Source organism: Leuciscus leuciscus (assembly GCF_965113295.1).
Source record: "Leuciscus leuciscus genome assembly, chromosome: 7".
NCBI lineage: Eukaryota > Metazoa > Chordata > Actinopteri > Cypriniformes > Leuciscidae > Leuciscus > Leuciscus leuciscus.
In genome coordinates this window covers 46,313,863-46,330,549 of record NC_138731.1, presented here as the reverse complement: position 1 = coordinate 46,330,549, position 16,687 = coordinate 46,313,863, and the positions used below count along the sequence as shown (strand labels likewise).

At 41.6% G+C, this 16,687-nt stretch overlaps 1 protein-coding gene across 1 annotated transcript; it reads right to left on the bottom strand.

Annotated features, from left to right (window-relative positions):
* Window positions 1-1,295: 1,295 nt before the first annotated feature.
* On the bottom strand, window positions 1,296-7,154 carry LOC309502531 (protocadherin 8). Its single transcript, XM_082174933.1, has 4 exons — window positions 4,758-7,154; window positions 4,601-4,671; window positions 3,778-3,911; window positions 1,296-2,563 (listed from the first exon to the last, which is right to left on the bottom strand). Exons 1-4 carry the CDS (start codon window positions 7,077-7,079, stop codon window positions 2,244-2,246), a joined length of 2,847 nt encoding a protein of 948 aa, XP_082031059.1. The 5' UTR covers window positions 7,080-7,154; the 3' UTR covers window positions 1,296-2,243.
* Window positions 7,155-16,687: the final 9,533 nt, after the last annotated feature.

Here is a 16,687-nt window from a genome sequence, read left to right as displayed (position 1 = left end):
AAGACATTTACGTTGCACAGGCTCTCAAACATTATTATTTTTAATAATAATTGAGTTAAAAAGGAGAGAAACTGCAGAGTTTTATCTGCACTATTGCAGCTTTAGTCCTGATGTTCATTCAGTCTCTCTTTGACCTCGATGGAAAACTATAACCCATGTCATGTCATATTGATCTTTTCCTGCACTGTCCTTCATATCCCATTGGAGATCTGTCATGTGGGATGAGCCGGATCCCGATCCTCCTGTTATTGAACACATCCCTTCAGGCCGAAGTCAAACCAAAGCTCTTTTTATGTCTGTATTTCCAGTGAGGAACGACGGACCTCTCATGCTTTACTCCATCGTTACTACAAATCCTTCATACTGAAGTGGAAGTGTGTGATTTGTATGTGGGAAAGTCCTGAAGGATCTTCCCTGTCGCTCTATTTAGACATGAATCTGAGTTTCTTCAACAGAAGCAGAAGCAGGAACACAGCCACTGTTTATCATCTCTTACACCCTGTCATAACTATCTTTCTGAAGCTGTAAATAAAGTAAATATCATTGGACTGTTTTACTGGAAAATACTATGTCAATCTTTCTACTCCAAAATTTCACGTTTAATTAAATGTGTTGATTACGGTTTCTTTGCAGAAATATCTGAGAAAATGGTTTCAAATTAAATCCTTCATTTCTTCCTTCCAGTGAATAAACTTCACACTCCTCCTCAACGTGTCTCTGTTTTACAGCTCATATCCTTACAGCACTCAAGATATCAAGTCGTGTTCTGATGAAAATCATCAAAATGAAGTGAGTTTGTGTTTAAAACAAGAACTAATATCTGCTAATAGTCTGAAAAAATAAACATAATTCAAAGGGAAAAGATTATCTCTCAGACTGACTGATATTAGCTCTTGCTTTAAACACAAACTCACTTCATTTTGATGATTTTTCATCAGAACACGTCTTGATATCTTCAGTGATTGTTGTTCTCCAGTCTTGATTAGATGATTAGATGTTAGTGCTGTAAACCAGACGTGTGTTCGTCTAAGATGTGTCTTAATATGTGCATAATCTCTCACACAAGCTCTTTAACTCGTTAACTCCACTAATGCGCCTGATTGAGTCTTTATAAGCCTCATTCCTCATGTTATTGTAGAGCAGATCATCCAGAGCCGGCCATGTGTTCTCACTGAACCCTCACGGTGTCACATGACTCTGTTCCCGCTCATCCAGAGCCGGCCATGTGTTCTCAGGACGTCACATGACTCTGTTCCCGCTCATCCAGAGAGAGACCAGGAGAAACACGGAGACTTACAAGTACTTTATTTGGGTCACTGAGGTGAGAAATTATACACAACTGAGTATTTACAGTCTTAGCACAACTTATTAAAAACTGAAGAGGATCAAATATACAAACTGGTTTAAATTTATGACATTTTAGAAGAAAAGAAGCATTTTTTGAGAGAAATAATCAGAATCTGTGCATAAACACATTTTTACATATGAACTACTTTAGAATAAAATATAAATATGTGGGAATAAACAGCATCAAATTCACTTGTATCTTTTAGTAAAGATTCACACTCATAACTAACAACATCTATGAAAGAAACTAAACTGGATTTCCTGAATTATGTGCAAAGTCCATCAGTGGCACACAAACAGTTCTCAGTGAGAAGAACATATACAAAATATACAGATATGTACAACAAATATATCACTTTAACTTTCACAAGCTGTTCTTAAAAAATATTTTCTTAAATAAAAAATAAAAAAAGGCTTCACAATCACAGTGAACCAGCTAAACATGTTCTCGTTCTCCAGCACTAACATCTACATATTCTTAGATCAAGATACATGATAACATTTTACGGTGAGGGTCATTAGTTAACATGAACTACGAATGAACAATACTACTACAGCATTTATTAATCTTAGTTGATATTAAAGAAAAAATGATCAAAATGAAGTGAGTTTGTGCCTGAAACAGAACTAATATCTGCTAATGGAGTCTGAAAGATAATCTTGTTTTCCCTCTGAATTATGTTTATTGTTCTGACTCCATTAGCAGATATTAGTTCTTGTTTTAAGCACAAACTCACATAAGTTTTTCTTAATATCTTCAATCATTTGCTTCTCAGTTCTCTTGATTTAAGAATGTTTAGGTATAAGTGCTGTAAAGCGAGACAGAAACACTGAAGTGTTCTGAAGGCTGGGAGGGTTTTCCTCAGTGAATCCGACGGGATGAAGCGGGACGATATCTAGAAGCTGGTGGCGACTTCGCTCTGCGTCTGCGTCTGCGTCTGCGTCTGCTCCCCGGCGGTCCTGGTCCTGCTCTCCTGATGGGCCGAGTACGAGGGAAGAGTCCCGGTGCGGGAGAACGTCTGCATGGGCCGGTTCTGCACGTTCCCCGGGCCTTCGTTCCAGCGCCGGGCAGTGAGGTGTGTGTTGAGGTGTGTGTTGAGGTGATGTGTGGTGGTGTACAGAGGTGTGTGTGAGAAGCCGATGGTGTATGCGCTGCCGGGGGGGGCGAGTGTGTGACGGGTCTGGATCACACCACTCCTCCAGTCTCCGAACGAGCCTGAAACAGGACACGCATTAATGCACTGCACAAACCTGCTTTTTATGCACATTTCAACTCTCACATTATTTGGCAGTAAAGCAAGTCAATTTATCTAGTTTTAAGTCGAGTCACATTTATTTATACAGCGCTTTCTACAACTCAGAGTGTTTCACAGCAGCTTTACAGAGACAACAGGAAAATAATGCAACAGAGTTTGTGTCTAGATGAAAATAGTGTCACAGTCCAGCTCAAGTCAGTTCAGTGATGCTTCATTTCTGTTGTAAAGAAGTTATTAATTTAGTTCATATATATATATAGCGGCTCTAGAGAAAACCATGATGTCATCGTCCAGCTCAGCTCAGTTCTCATATAATGGTGTCAATGCAGGAGATCAATAATATTGTTGAATATTAAATATCCCCGACTGAGCGGGACCAGTTAGGGACATTTAAGGTAAATGTTAATGGGACACTGATGAGGAGCTCAAGGAAACCAGTAACACCTCATAACAAGCTCCTCTAAACTAACATTAACGAGCAATGCATTTGTCAGTATTTATTCATCTTTGCTAGCACTCCCATGAAGTTATGAAAACGTCATTTCTGAATGTTCTCAGAATGTCCTTTTTTTAATGTTTAACTTTTTTCTTGGTTATACGAATGTTAAGAGAACATTCAATTGTATCATTTTTCAGACATAATGAGAATGTTACTTTTGAATGTTCTCTGAACGTTACATTTAAATGTTCTCTGACTGTTACATTTGAATGTTCTCTGAATGTTACTTTTGAATGTTCTCTGAACGTTACTTTTGAATGTTCTCTCAACGTTACATTTGAATGTTCTCTGACTGTTACATTTGAATGTTCTCTGAATGTTACATTTAAATGTTCTCTGAACGTTACATTTAAATGTTCTCTGAACGTTACATTTAAATGTTCTCTGACTGTTACATTTAAATGTTCTCTGAACGTTACATTTGAATGTTCTCTGACTGTTACATTTGAATGTTCTCTGAATGTTACTTTTGAATGTTCTCTGAATGTTACTTTTGAATGTTCTCTGATCGTTACTTTTGAATGTTCTCTTAATGTTACTTTTACATGTTCTCTAATTATTACTTTTGAATGTTCTCTGATCGTTACTTTTGAATGTTCTCTGAATGTTAGTTTTGAGTTAAGTGATGAAGCCTCCTTGTAAAGCATGATAAAGCTGTTAGAGAATGACACACACCTCTGGCCATCGGCTGGAAGGTGGTCAAGCTTCTCCTCAGAGCCGCTCCGCTGGAGTCAGAGTCGCTGTCGTTGAAATCACTGTCTCCTTTCCCACTGTCCTTCACGCTCAGCTGATCTGTGGTGCTGGTGCCGCTGTCAATGCAATCACATCTGATTATTGATATTCCATCTCAGAACAAAATACTATATTCACTGGCACGTGTCTAATCCGCCAGCGTTCATGACCTACTGTAAGAGAGAGACTAAACCCAGACCAGAAACAAAAGTCACGCATTTACATACTGAACAAACACAATATGATAATAATAATCATAAATGTTTCTTGATCATCAAATCCACATATTATACTGATTTCTGAAGGATCATGTGACACTGAAGACTGGAGTAATGATGCTGAAAATTCAGCTTTGATCACAGGAATAAATTACACTTTACTATATATTCACATAGAGAAAAGCTGATTTACACTGGAATAATATTTCATAATATTTTTTTTTACTGTATTTTTTTTATCAAATAAATGCAGCTTTGATGAGCAGAAGACTCTTCTTTTAAAAACATTACAAATCTTACAGATCCAAAACTTTTGACTGGTAGTGGAATTTGAAAATAATGGTTTTTAAATTAAAAACAGTCATTATAATGATAACTGTATTCTTTTTATGTATTAATAAATCAGAAAAATGCTAAATAAATGCGTTTTCACTAATAGTCTCAAACCTTTGGCCCTCATTGTACCTTATTAATTATTAAATTATAGTCAAGCAATTATCCAGATAGGCAAATGCAGTAAAAAATCAACAATTAAAAATCATTCTTACCTCGTTTGCAGACAGTATTTTTCATCTTGCCATAAGAATGTTTGTTCGAAAGGTTTGCATGGCAGGAACAGCTATTAAAAACAAAAGCTTAGAGTTTATATTCTGACTTGGAAATGTGCATCAGAACACCAGAATGTTCAGCAAAAAAAACACTCACCTTCTCCTCAGAATCCAGGCTCTTGTCTTCATACAAACAGGGTTGCATGGATTCGCTCTCGTTCCTGAGGAAGGCGTTAGCGCCGTTGTAAACGTTTGAGCCGGTGTTGTTGCTCTTGGAAAGTGGAGTCGATCCGTACAGGCCGTCTCTCCCGAAGCTCCTCCGCCGGCGTTTGATCACACAGCTAACGGTGATCACGCTAATGGCTCCCAGTAACAACACACAGCATCCAGCAAAACCAGCGATTACCAGCATCCACACGTCGAACTCCACAGCCTCGTCGTCCTTCGATCGGAGTAAAATAACCACCTGATCTTCTTGAGCTCCGGTGTCTGTGACCACGAAACGCACGGATGCTAGGCTAGTCAGCGGCTCTCGACCACCGTCAACCACAGAAACTGTGATTTGCAGGACGTCTCCACATGATGAAGAAAGTCTACGTTTTAAGACGATCTCACCAGTGTTTTTATCAATGGAAAAAAGTTGATCTTCGTCTTCTAGGATGTGAAAGCTGAGCTGGCTGTTGACGCCGCTGTCTTCATCTTTAGCGGTCACTCGTAACGCTAAATACCCGGCCTGAGCGTTAAAGGGAATCGGGATTTCAGCAGAATCATTCCGTAACACTGGATACGTAAAATACGGAAAGTTGTCGTTCTCGTCAACCACGCGGATTTGTATTAAAGTCGTGCTTGATAGCGGCGGGACACCTTTATCGCTAGCTTTCACTGCGAACTCGACTTCTCTCAGAGTCTCGAAGTTGAAGGATCTGAGCGTGTATAAAGATCCCGAGTGCGGATCGACGGACACGAACGTAGACATCGGAGACCCATCCGGCGCTTTGCTGTCGATCAAACTGTAGAAAACCTTTCCGTTCTTCCCGACGTCGAGATCCCGCGCCACGACCGTGGTCATGTACGATCCAGGAATGTTATTTTCAATCACGGAGACGTCATACGAGGCTTTACTGAACGTGGGAGCGTTGTCGTTCTCATCAGTGATGCGTATCGTGTAATGCTTGATGGTTTTAAACGGTGGCGTTCCCAGATCTTCGGAAATCACAGTGAGGTTGTATTCTGGAATGGCTTCCCTGTCTAAAGTCGTGGTCGTCACGATCATGAAGGTGTCGCTGTACGCTTGCGTTAGCTTGAAATGCTCGTGTCCTTGTAAAGTTGTGCGCACGTATCCGTTCGGACCCGAGTCTCCGTCGGATGTGCTAATCAACGCAACGAAGCTCTCCTCCGCCGCGGCTTCGGTTATGAACGCCACTCCGTCGCTAGTGGAAGTCATTGGTTTAATGCTGATTTCCGGCGCGTTGTCGTTCACGTCTACGATGTCGACGATCGCTCGACATGTCGATGAAATTGAATTGCTTCCCAAATCCGAAGCTTGAATGTGCAACTCGTAGGACTTCTTACTCTCGTAGTCGACTGTGTCTCTGAGAGTCACTTCTCCTGAGATGAGATCGATCTGGAAAACGCGCGTGACGTCAGTCGGCGAGCCTTCCACGAAACCGTACACGACTTCTCCGTTAATCCCGGCGTCGGGGTCGAAGGCGTGCACCTTCAGCACTCGGGATCCCACGGGAGAGTCTTCGCTCAGCTCCACTTTGAGCGAGTTGTGCTCAAATGTCGGGCTGTTGTCGTTAGAGTCCAGAACTCGAATGTAAACGGTTGTTTCGCCGGATTTCGCCGGATTCCCGCCGTCGGTCGCCGTGACCTCGATTGTGTAAAACTCTTCCGTCTCCCGATCCAGTGCTTTAATCAACACGAGCTCGGCTGACTTCGCCCCGTCCTCACGAGTGCTGACCTCCACCACGAAATTGTTAGTGTGTGAGATGTAGTAGCTTTGGACGTAGTTGTCTCCGACGTCGAGGTCCACGGCGACGTCAAGAGGGAAGCGAGAGTTTAAAGGTGAGTCTTCAGATACGTCCAGATGCGTTTCGTTGCGTGTGAACCGAGGCGAGTGATCGTTGATGTCTTTGACCTCGATCTCGACGTGGATGAGCTGGAATTTCTCCTTTGAAAAGGCGACGACGTCAAACGTTATCAGGCACTGTGGGGATCGCTGGCACAGCTGCTCCCGGTCGATGACCTCTCCCACCGTTAGGAGCCCGTCGGTCTTCCTCATGTGAATAATGGAGCTGGTCTTCTGGATAAACTTAAATGACGTCTCTGGATCCTCTTCTGGATCTATTTTCAAGTCTTGGGAAAGGTTTCCGATCTCTGTACCTGGAGCATCTTCCTCAAATGTAAAGTACTTTGTTGTTGTGCAGAAGCCATTGCCAATCATGCAGAGGAGCGTGAAGTAAGAGAAGGACTTCATGTCTGCAAACGCCAAACAAAAATCAGTGACTATTTCAGAAATAGACTTAAAAAGAAAAGCGAGATTAAAAGTGTCCTGTCGTGATGTTCTCTCCTGCTTGACTCTGGAGTTTCCAGCTCACACCTATCACATATAGGTCATGGTTTATGCAAACGAGCCCATCTGCTGACCAATGAGCACTCAAGAAGCCCCGCCTCTGGCTCTCGATTGGCTCACAGCTGTTTGACACCCTCCTGTGGGAGACTCTAATACACAACACTATTGACTACCAGTCAAACCTTCACACACACATCACTGAATTTGATCTGTGGGAATCTGCTTAAAATTTGATTTGAAGACAAAGACAAGCTAAAACTTTACTTTTAAAAATGTTTCTAGTTATTTAACATGTGAGATGCGACTAAAATACAATATATAAAAATAAACTGCACACACATGTTGTGTTTAAATGTTTTATGGGGACTTTCCATAGACAAACTTGGTTTTTATACTGGACAAACTGTATAATCTGTCCCCTTACACTAACCCTACCCATCACTCACACACACACTCACACACACACACACACACACACACACACTCTAACCCGACCCCTAAACCAACCCATCACACAAAACTTTCTGCATTTTTACATTTTTAAAAAAACTTTAATTTATTTGTATACCAGATTTACAAGGGAGCACATCCCTAAAGGAGTGTTTATGAGATTTTGTCAGGTTTAGGTCACTTCTGGGTACAAATCTGTCCCCGAAATATAGTTAGGTAGGCACACACACACACACACACACACATACACATACAAATACAAACACACACACACACACACACACACACACACACACACACACACACACACACACTCATGCATACAAATACAAACACACTCTCAAACACACTCACTTATATACATACAAACACATACATACTGTTCAAATTTTGGAATCAGTAAGAAAAAAAAATGAAATTAATACTTTTATTCATCAAGGACGCATTAAAATGAGCAAAAGTGACAGTAAAGACATTTATAATGTTACAAAAGATTCTATTTCAAATAAATGCTGTTCTTTTGAACTATTCGTCAAAGAATCCAAAGAATGTATCAGTTTCTACAGAAATATGAACTGTTTTCAACACTGATAATAATCATAAATGTTTCTTGATCATCAAATCCTCATATTAGAATGATTTGTGAAGGATCATGTGACACTGAAGACTGGAGTAATGATGCTGAAAATTCAGCTTTGATCACAGGAATAAATTACACTTTACTATATATTCACATAGAAAACAGATGATTTACATTATAATAATATTTCACAATTTAACTGTATTTACTGTATTTACTCTACTTGTAATCTTACTATCACTAACCTAATTTGTAATGTTTTCAAAGCTTTGTTTAGTTCCTGTTACTGTAAATGAGTGCCGAAATCAAACATGCAGTTTTCCATCAGTCGATTAGTTCCAGCGTAAGCCGAGCGTACAGATGTAATGCTATGAGGGTTCGTTTTCCGAACTCTTTTCTTAATTATTGACCGAGATAAAGGTAATGAGGGGCTATTGATCAGCCGTGCAGATATAGAGGTGTGAACCCCCCCCCCCCCACACCACACACACACACACACGTACACACACACACACACACACACACTCGCTCACACATACACACTCTCTCTCACACACACACACCTGGCCATTTGGGCTCGAGGTGTCGAGGTGTCAGACTCAAATGTTTCAGTGTTAACAGGCTTTTCACAGACTGGAACAAATGCAGACCATTTGACACATTACCCAGTTCACCCAGTTCAGCTCCTGATACACACGACCGTCTGTCGGTGTGACTTAATCAAATATATATATATAATATGAGACACAAAACCAGTCACATGGGTCAATTTTGTGAAATTGAGATTTATACACCATCTGAAAACGGAGTAAATGAGCTGTCCACTGATAAATGTTTGTTAGGATAGGACAATATTTGGACGAGATACAACTATTGACAATCTGGAATCTGACGGAGCAAAAAAAACGAAACATTGAGAAAATCTTCTTTAAAGTTGTTAATTTATGCTTGTGATTGTGCTGCATTCACTCACAGAAATAAATGTTTTATATATTTACGGAAGGAAATGTACAAAATATCTTCATGAACATGATCTTAATATCCTAATGATTTTCGGCATAAAAGAAAAATATATAATTGTGACCCATACAGTGTATTGTTGGCTATTGCCACAGATAAACCCGTGTGACTCGTGACTGTGTTTGTGATGCTGGGTCACATGATCTGTGTCTGAGAGTATAATCTGGCTGTTTGCTGAACTCTGGCGGAGGAGTTTATAACAGATGGAGTGAGAAGTGTTGAAGAGATCCGGATATCAGATTAATGTATAACAGAAGGATGTTAATAATCTTAATCTCAGTGTGTTAATCAGCGTCTGATCTCTGAGCCGTACATAACCAGTTACTGAACTAACTAACTATCTATCATATATCTATCATCTATCCATCTATCTACAGTATCACAACATTCATTCCTCGACTGCAGTAATTATGCTCTGAATGAAGGACAATGATCAGATCTTGTTTCTCATCAGTTTGCTCCTGTCATCACACACACACACACACACACACACACACACACACACACACACACACACAGATCTGAACACCTACAGGGTGTCTAAATGCTGCAGTTCATCAGAGCCAATTACAGACAATGAGTTGTTTGCTGAAAGAGGCTTATAACTCCTGATCTGATCCGAGACGCGTCTGTCGGCCGCATGTGTCCAGCTCGACTACACACGGGAACAAACATCCCAACAGCTCGAATACACACGGGAACAAACATCCCAACAGCTCGACTACACACGGGAACAAACATCCCAACACGGGAACAAACATCCCAACAGCTCGACTACACACGGGAACAAACATCCCAACAGCTCGACTACACACGGGAACAAACATCCCAACAGCTCGACTACACACGGGAACAAACATCCCAACAGCTCGACTACACACGGGAACAAACATCCCAACAGCTCGAATACACACGGGAACAAACATCCCAACAGCTCGACTACACACGGGAACAAACATCCCAACACGGGAACAAACATCCCAACAGCTCGACTACACACGGGAACAAACATCCCAACAGCTCGACTACACACGGGAACAAACATCCCAACAGCTCGACTACACACGGGAACAAACATCCCAACAGCTCGACTACACACGGGAACAAACATCCCAACAGCTCGAATACACACGGGAACAAACATCCCAACAGCTCGACTACACACGGGAACAAACATCCCAACACGGGAACAAACATCCCAACAGCTCGACTACACACGGGAACAAACATCCCAACAGCTCGACTACACACGGGAACAAACATCCCAACAGCTCGACTACACACGGGAACAAACATCCCAACACGGGAACAAACATCCCAACAGCTCGACTACACACGGGAACAAACATCCCAACAGCTCGACTACACACGGGAACAAACATCCCAACAGCTCGACTACACACGGGAACAAACATCCCAACACGGGAACAAACATCCCAACAGCTCGACTACACACAGGAACAAACATCCCAACAGTGCGTTTACTGTCCGGATACACACGGATCTGTGCTAGCTCCACACACACTCTTTATAAAAGAGCAAAGAAACTCATCACCGCTAACAGTTCTTGTTCTTGTTTGTAACGCGTCTTCTGCCAGTTTCAGACGGCGCTCGTTCCCGGGATTAGACTGATGGTGTTTGCCAGTAAGACGTGTGATTACAGAGAGATCACAGCTTGATTAAGATGTGTTTGGTGGGCATAAGAGCATTACTGAGCGCTAACGAGCCGGCCATCTGTCCTGTTATTAACACACTTCACTGTAATCAAGATAAGAGACGCTGGCAGGAGACGCTTCGGCTTCACTCGCTTCTGCAATATGCCTGAAAGTGTCACGGTCTCGTCGGGTATATCTGCACACACACACACACACACTGAAGTAAGACGACACTCGCTGGGCTATGATGAACAAACGAGGAGAGACTTTCAGTGTGACGTCAACAACACAGCTAACATCTTACAGTAACCAAGAAAACAACAACATATTCTGATAACTTTTATTATTCTCTTATTTTAAATGAAGGCAATCATCGTGTTTCATGGGTCACTGACAAAACCAAACTTTGCCCTCAGACAGGACACACAAGCCCTCAAAACACACACACTACAACATAGTCTCACACAATGGTGCTTCACGAGTTCACACTTACGAATGATCAGAGATGAAATGGTTATGCGTATTTGGCGTGCTGTCCGGGGGAGGGGGAGGGGGAGGGGGGGGGGGGGGGGCTCCCGAACCCAGAGTACTCCCCCCATCTCTGGTTTAGGAAGATAGCCAGGCGAGTGTGAGGAGATGGGGAGATGGGGTGATGGAGGGATGGGGTGGTGGAGGGATGCTGAAAACTGTCGAGGAATATGGGTGAGTCGACTGCGTATATTTATAGGTTTAACTCAAGCTGATTGAGTGGACCTGTTGATTACTGATTGATGACAGCTGGTTGGAATGACTTGATTGCTTGATCATTAGAACGTGTTCCTCCCGAACCTTGTTAATAAAACATCATAATAAATTCAAAACAACATTTCCAAAACTGGTAAGTTATGTTGCTTGTGGTTCCCCCCCTCACAAACCTTTTCACATGATGAACACAAAAGACACAACCAATGGATACATTGGCACATTTTTATACATTACAGTAAGGTACTACACAGTACAACACACACACACACACACACACACACACACACACACACACACACACACACAAAATTCTGTTTTACTTCTTTTTTTTTATTCTCTCCTCTAAAAAATGTTTTATATTTACTTACAGTGTGTGACCATCATATGACTGTAAAAGAGCACACACAAACCTTATTCTAATATGGAATTGTATTGGAATGGTAAAGAGTGTTGGGACGTGACAGGAGGGCCTCCACTCAAGGAGACAATATGATGAACACGTCTAAGAATGTTCCACATTTGGTTGAAATACCATCATTGGCCTAGAAAGATAACATTCTGGGAGTCAAGACTATAAAGGAGAAAGGATGCTTCACTGTCAGACTCTGCAGCCACTCTGTGTGACTGTACGACTGCTGGCCTTTTCTTGCAAGAAAATAAACCTCATCAAAGACTATTGGAAATGTTTGTCTCTTATTCAGTGATAGAATTGTGTTTGCCACCACTCCTCCCTGAAGGCTCTCGAGGCGATGGTAAAGCGACTCAAATTTGGCCTTACTCGTAGCCCAGCCTCCCTCAGTCATACCATTGACTAAGACATGGGCAACTAGAGTGGCTTGAATTTCATCTGAGACTGCTTGTCTTCTTGCCCTTCCTCATCCTCGTCCTCCTCCTCCTCCACGTCCTCCTCCTCCTCCACGTCCTCCTCCTCGTCCTCCTCCTCCTCCTCGTCCTCCTCCTCCTCCTCCTCCACGTCCTCCTCCACGTCGTCCTCCTCCTCCTCCACGTCCTCCTCCACGTCCTCCTCCTCCTCCACGTCCTCCTCCTCCACGTCCTCCTCCTCCTCCTCCTCCACGTCCTCCTCATCCTCCTCCTCCACGTCCTCCTCCTCCTCCTCGTCCTCCTCCTCCACGTCCTCCTCCTCCTCCTCCTCCACGTCCTCCTCCTCCTCCTCCTCCACGTCCTCCTCCTCTTTCACGTCCTCCTCGTCCTCCTCCTCCATGTCCTCCTCGTCCTCCTCCTCCTCCTCGTCCTCCTCCTCCTCATCCTCCTCCTCCTCCTCGTCCTCCTCCTCGTCCTCCTCCTCCTCCTCCACATCCTCCTCCTCGTCCGACTCATGTGTTGAAACAGGGAATAGTGTTTATAGTTTAGGGAAATGGGTGTGCTTTTTGATAAATGGCATTATGGTTTTGAAATTTTAGTTCAGAAGCCTGGTTATAGTGTTTAAGCAATCGAGAAAAACTGTAAAAAGCCTTTAAAAGAATAAAGTGAGAGCAACTCCTTCACCTGTAGTTCATTTTGAAGCTGAGTGCAGATGGTGCTGCAAAATTAAAAGCCTTTTTGCCAAAGTCAGTGTGGGCTTTAGGGACTGTCAATAAAACCAGATCCTGTGAACGCAGGTGATATGTCCCTGCAGACGTAGGTGTTCAGATAAGGAGGAAGAAGTCCTAATACTGCTTTATAAATAAAGAGATGCCAGTGCATCCAACGCCGAATGGAGAGGGAGAACCACTCGACCCGAGAATACAGCAAACAGTGATGAGAGAGAGAGATTTCAAGTTTGTGATGAATCTTAAGGCTCCATGAAACAAGACTTGATTCTAAAGAAAAAACCTAACTTCAATTTCAGTTTTTTAACCAAATCTTGGACCTGCAACGTAAAAGACAGTGATTGATCAACGGTAATGCCCAAGTATTTATGATGTGACACTTCTTCGATTTCCGTACCAGAAAGTGTACAAATGGTGGGTGACATTGTTTTTAGTTGATTTTCCCCGAGTGAAAGTCATGACTTTAGTTTTTTTAGAATTTAGAACCAATTTTAAAGTAGCCAGATTATGTTGCATGTAAATGTGTGATTGCTTGATCTAATGTGGACCCAGAACAATAGAGAACAGTATCATCAGCATAGTAATGATAGTTTGTATTATTTATATAATTGCAGAGGTTGTTTGTATAAATGATAAACAGAAGAGGCCCCAGGATTGAGCCTTGAGGAACCCCTTTTGTAATATTTAGGGAGGCAGAAGTGAGGCCATCTACTTGTGTTCTCCCTGATAGGTAACTGTTGAACCATCCCACTGCTTCTTCTGAGTCTTTGAAGGAGTATTTTATGGTCCACTGTGTCAAAAGCTTTTGACAAATCAGTAAACAGTGCTGCACAGTCAAGATTTTGACCAGGTCATTGACAACTTTTGAAACAGCTGTTATTGTTACTATATATTCACATAGAAAACAGCAGATTTACATTAGAATAATATTTCACTGTTTTTACTGTATTTTCGATCATATAAACGCAGCTTTGATGAGCAGGAGAGACTCTTTATAAAAAAGCATAATTGCAAACTTTTGACCAGCAGTGAAAATAACTACGTATAATTATGGCCATTTGGACACTTAAGTTATAGTCTAGCCTACTTAAAATGTCTTAATGTCTAAATAACAAGCACTTAAAAATAAATGTCACATTTAGACATTTAGTGCTTTTATTGTGCAAACGTGTGGGTGTTTACTTCGATCTGTTCTGTTGTTCAGTGTGTTCTCCATGTGTTGCTCTGGAAAGCATTTGTACACGTCACAGCAAATGGAAACATGCGTTCAGAAGTTTGGTTTGTTGTGATGAGGCATATGCTAGTCTATGATCCAAACTGTGGAGAGCAAATGTGTGTGTGTGTGTGTGTGTGTGTGTGTGTGTGTGTGTGTGTGTGTGTGTGTGTGTGTGTGTGTGTGTGTGTGTGTGTGTGTGTGTGTGTGTGAGAGAGAGAGAGAGTCCTGAGCAGCTGTAGGGGTGTGTGTGTGTGTGTGTGTGTGTGTGTGTGTGTGTGTGTGTGTGTGTGTGTGTGTGTGTGTGTGTGTGTGTGTGTGTGTGTGTGTGTGTGTGTGTGTGTGTGTGTCCTGAGCAGCTGTAAGGGTGTGAGTGTGTTCACACCTTCAGCACTGCAGACACACACACACACACACACACACACACACACACACACACACACACACACACACACACACACACACACACACACACACACTCACTCACTGCTTTAAACAGCTTTGTGCCTTCTGCATTTAATTCAAGTCACATTTATTTGTATAGCACTTTCCACAATACACATCGTTCCAAAGCAGCTTTACAGAAAATGCATTTACTATGTGAAGCAATATTTGCAGATTTTAAAGTAACCAAAAAAAAAAAAACCCCTACATTTTCAGACACACTACCAGCCTAACGTCTCTTCTGCTCAGCATCTGCATGTGAGTCATCCCACGAAACAGGTACGATTTGGACTCACACATTTTATATGTATTACTTTTCTGAACACCCCACAACATTAATTACACATTTAACTTCCAGAAACACATATTTTCCCACCTCAGGCATCAAATCCCTATTATTATTGGTACTTATTTTAAGATATGAGCACTATTAGTCTTCAACCCCGTTATGGACACTATGGGAGCTCTCTGAATATGATTATAAAACATTTGTAATGAAATTAACATTTTCCTATTAATCAGATGTCCCTCACACTAATTCACTAATTGTAAATGTAAAATGTATATACAGACCCTTTCCAAAAAATTAGAATATCATGGAAAAGTTTATTTATTTCCATAATTCCATTCAAAACGTTAAACTTCCATAGATTTTAGATTCAGGGCCCACAACTTAAACGATTTCATGTATTTAGTTGTTTATTTGTACATAATTTGGGCTTCCAGCTCATAAAACCCACGAAAACAGGATTTCAAAAAATTTGAATATTACATGAAATCACACAGTAATTACACAGTGATACCATGGTCATTGAAGCAGGTTTTGGTTATTTTGGCAGTGTGGGCAGGTGCAAATCCTGCTGGGAAATGAAGGAAGCATGAAGTGCTCTGGAAATGTCCTGGTAGACGGCTGCGGTGACTCTGGATTTAATAAAGCACAGTGGACCAAACTCCTCTTTTCTGATGAGAGCAAATTTTGCATCTCATTTGGAAACCAAGGTCCCAGAGTCTGGAGGAAGAATGGAGAGGCACACAATCCAAGATGCTTGAAGTCCAGTGTGAAGTTTCCACAGTCTGTGTTGGTTTGCCATGTCATCGGCTGGTGTTGGTCCACTGTGCTGTCCACTCAACACAGCCGTCTCTACCAGGACATTTCCAGAGCACTTCATGCTTCCTTCAGCAGACAAGCTTTCTGGAGATGCTTCCTTCATTTCCCAGCAGGATTTGCACCTGCCCACACTGCCAAAATAACCAAAAACCTGCTTCAATGACCATGGTATCACTGTGTAATTACTGTGTGATTTCATGTAATATTCAAATTTTTTGAAATCCTGTTTTCGTAGGTTTTATGAGCTGGAAGCCCAAATTATGTACAAATAAACAACTAAATACTTGAAATCGTTTAAGTTGTGGGCCCTGAATCTAAAATCTATGGAAGTTTAACGTTTTGAATGGAATTATGGAAATAAATAAACTTTTCCATGTTATTCAAATTTTTTGGAAAGGGTCTGTATCATTTTACACTTATGCTATACTAAAGCCTGAAATGGGCACTTTTTGTGACAGCAACCTCATCATCATCATTGATCAAAGATGTGGTTTAACTTCAGAATGTGAACAGTATTCTATGATTGCTCTGAACATTTCTGACTAAGTTCAACAAACATTAAATTACTTATTCATAAACAAAAAACAAAAAAAAGATTTTCTATGAGCACTGTATTTCATTATGTAACCAAGAAAAACAACAGATATAAATTGCAATTGCAACTTTTTTGCATGTGCGCTTCGTGGCACAGAAGTAACGGGGTCGAGCGTGACGGGGTTGTGAGAGCGTGACTGCTCTACATGTAGTG

Coding starts and splice junctions, on each gene's coding strand:
- LOC309502531 (XM_082174933.1), bottom strand. CDS start 7,079: ATGAAGTCCTTCTCTTACTTCACGCTCCTCTGCATGATTGGCAATGGC. Junction 3,912..4,600: donor AAATACTGTCTGCAAACGAG/GTAAGAATGATT, acceptor TTGCATTGACAG/CGGCACCAGCACCACAGATC. Junction 2,564..3,777: donor CTTCCAGCCGATGGCCAGAG/GTGTGTGTCATT, acceptor GTCCTGTTTCAG/GCTCGTTCGGAGACTGGAGG.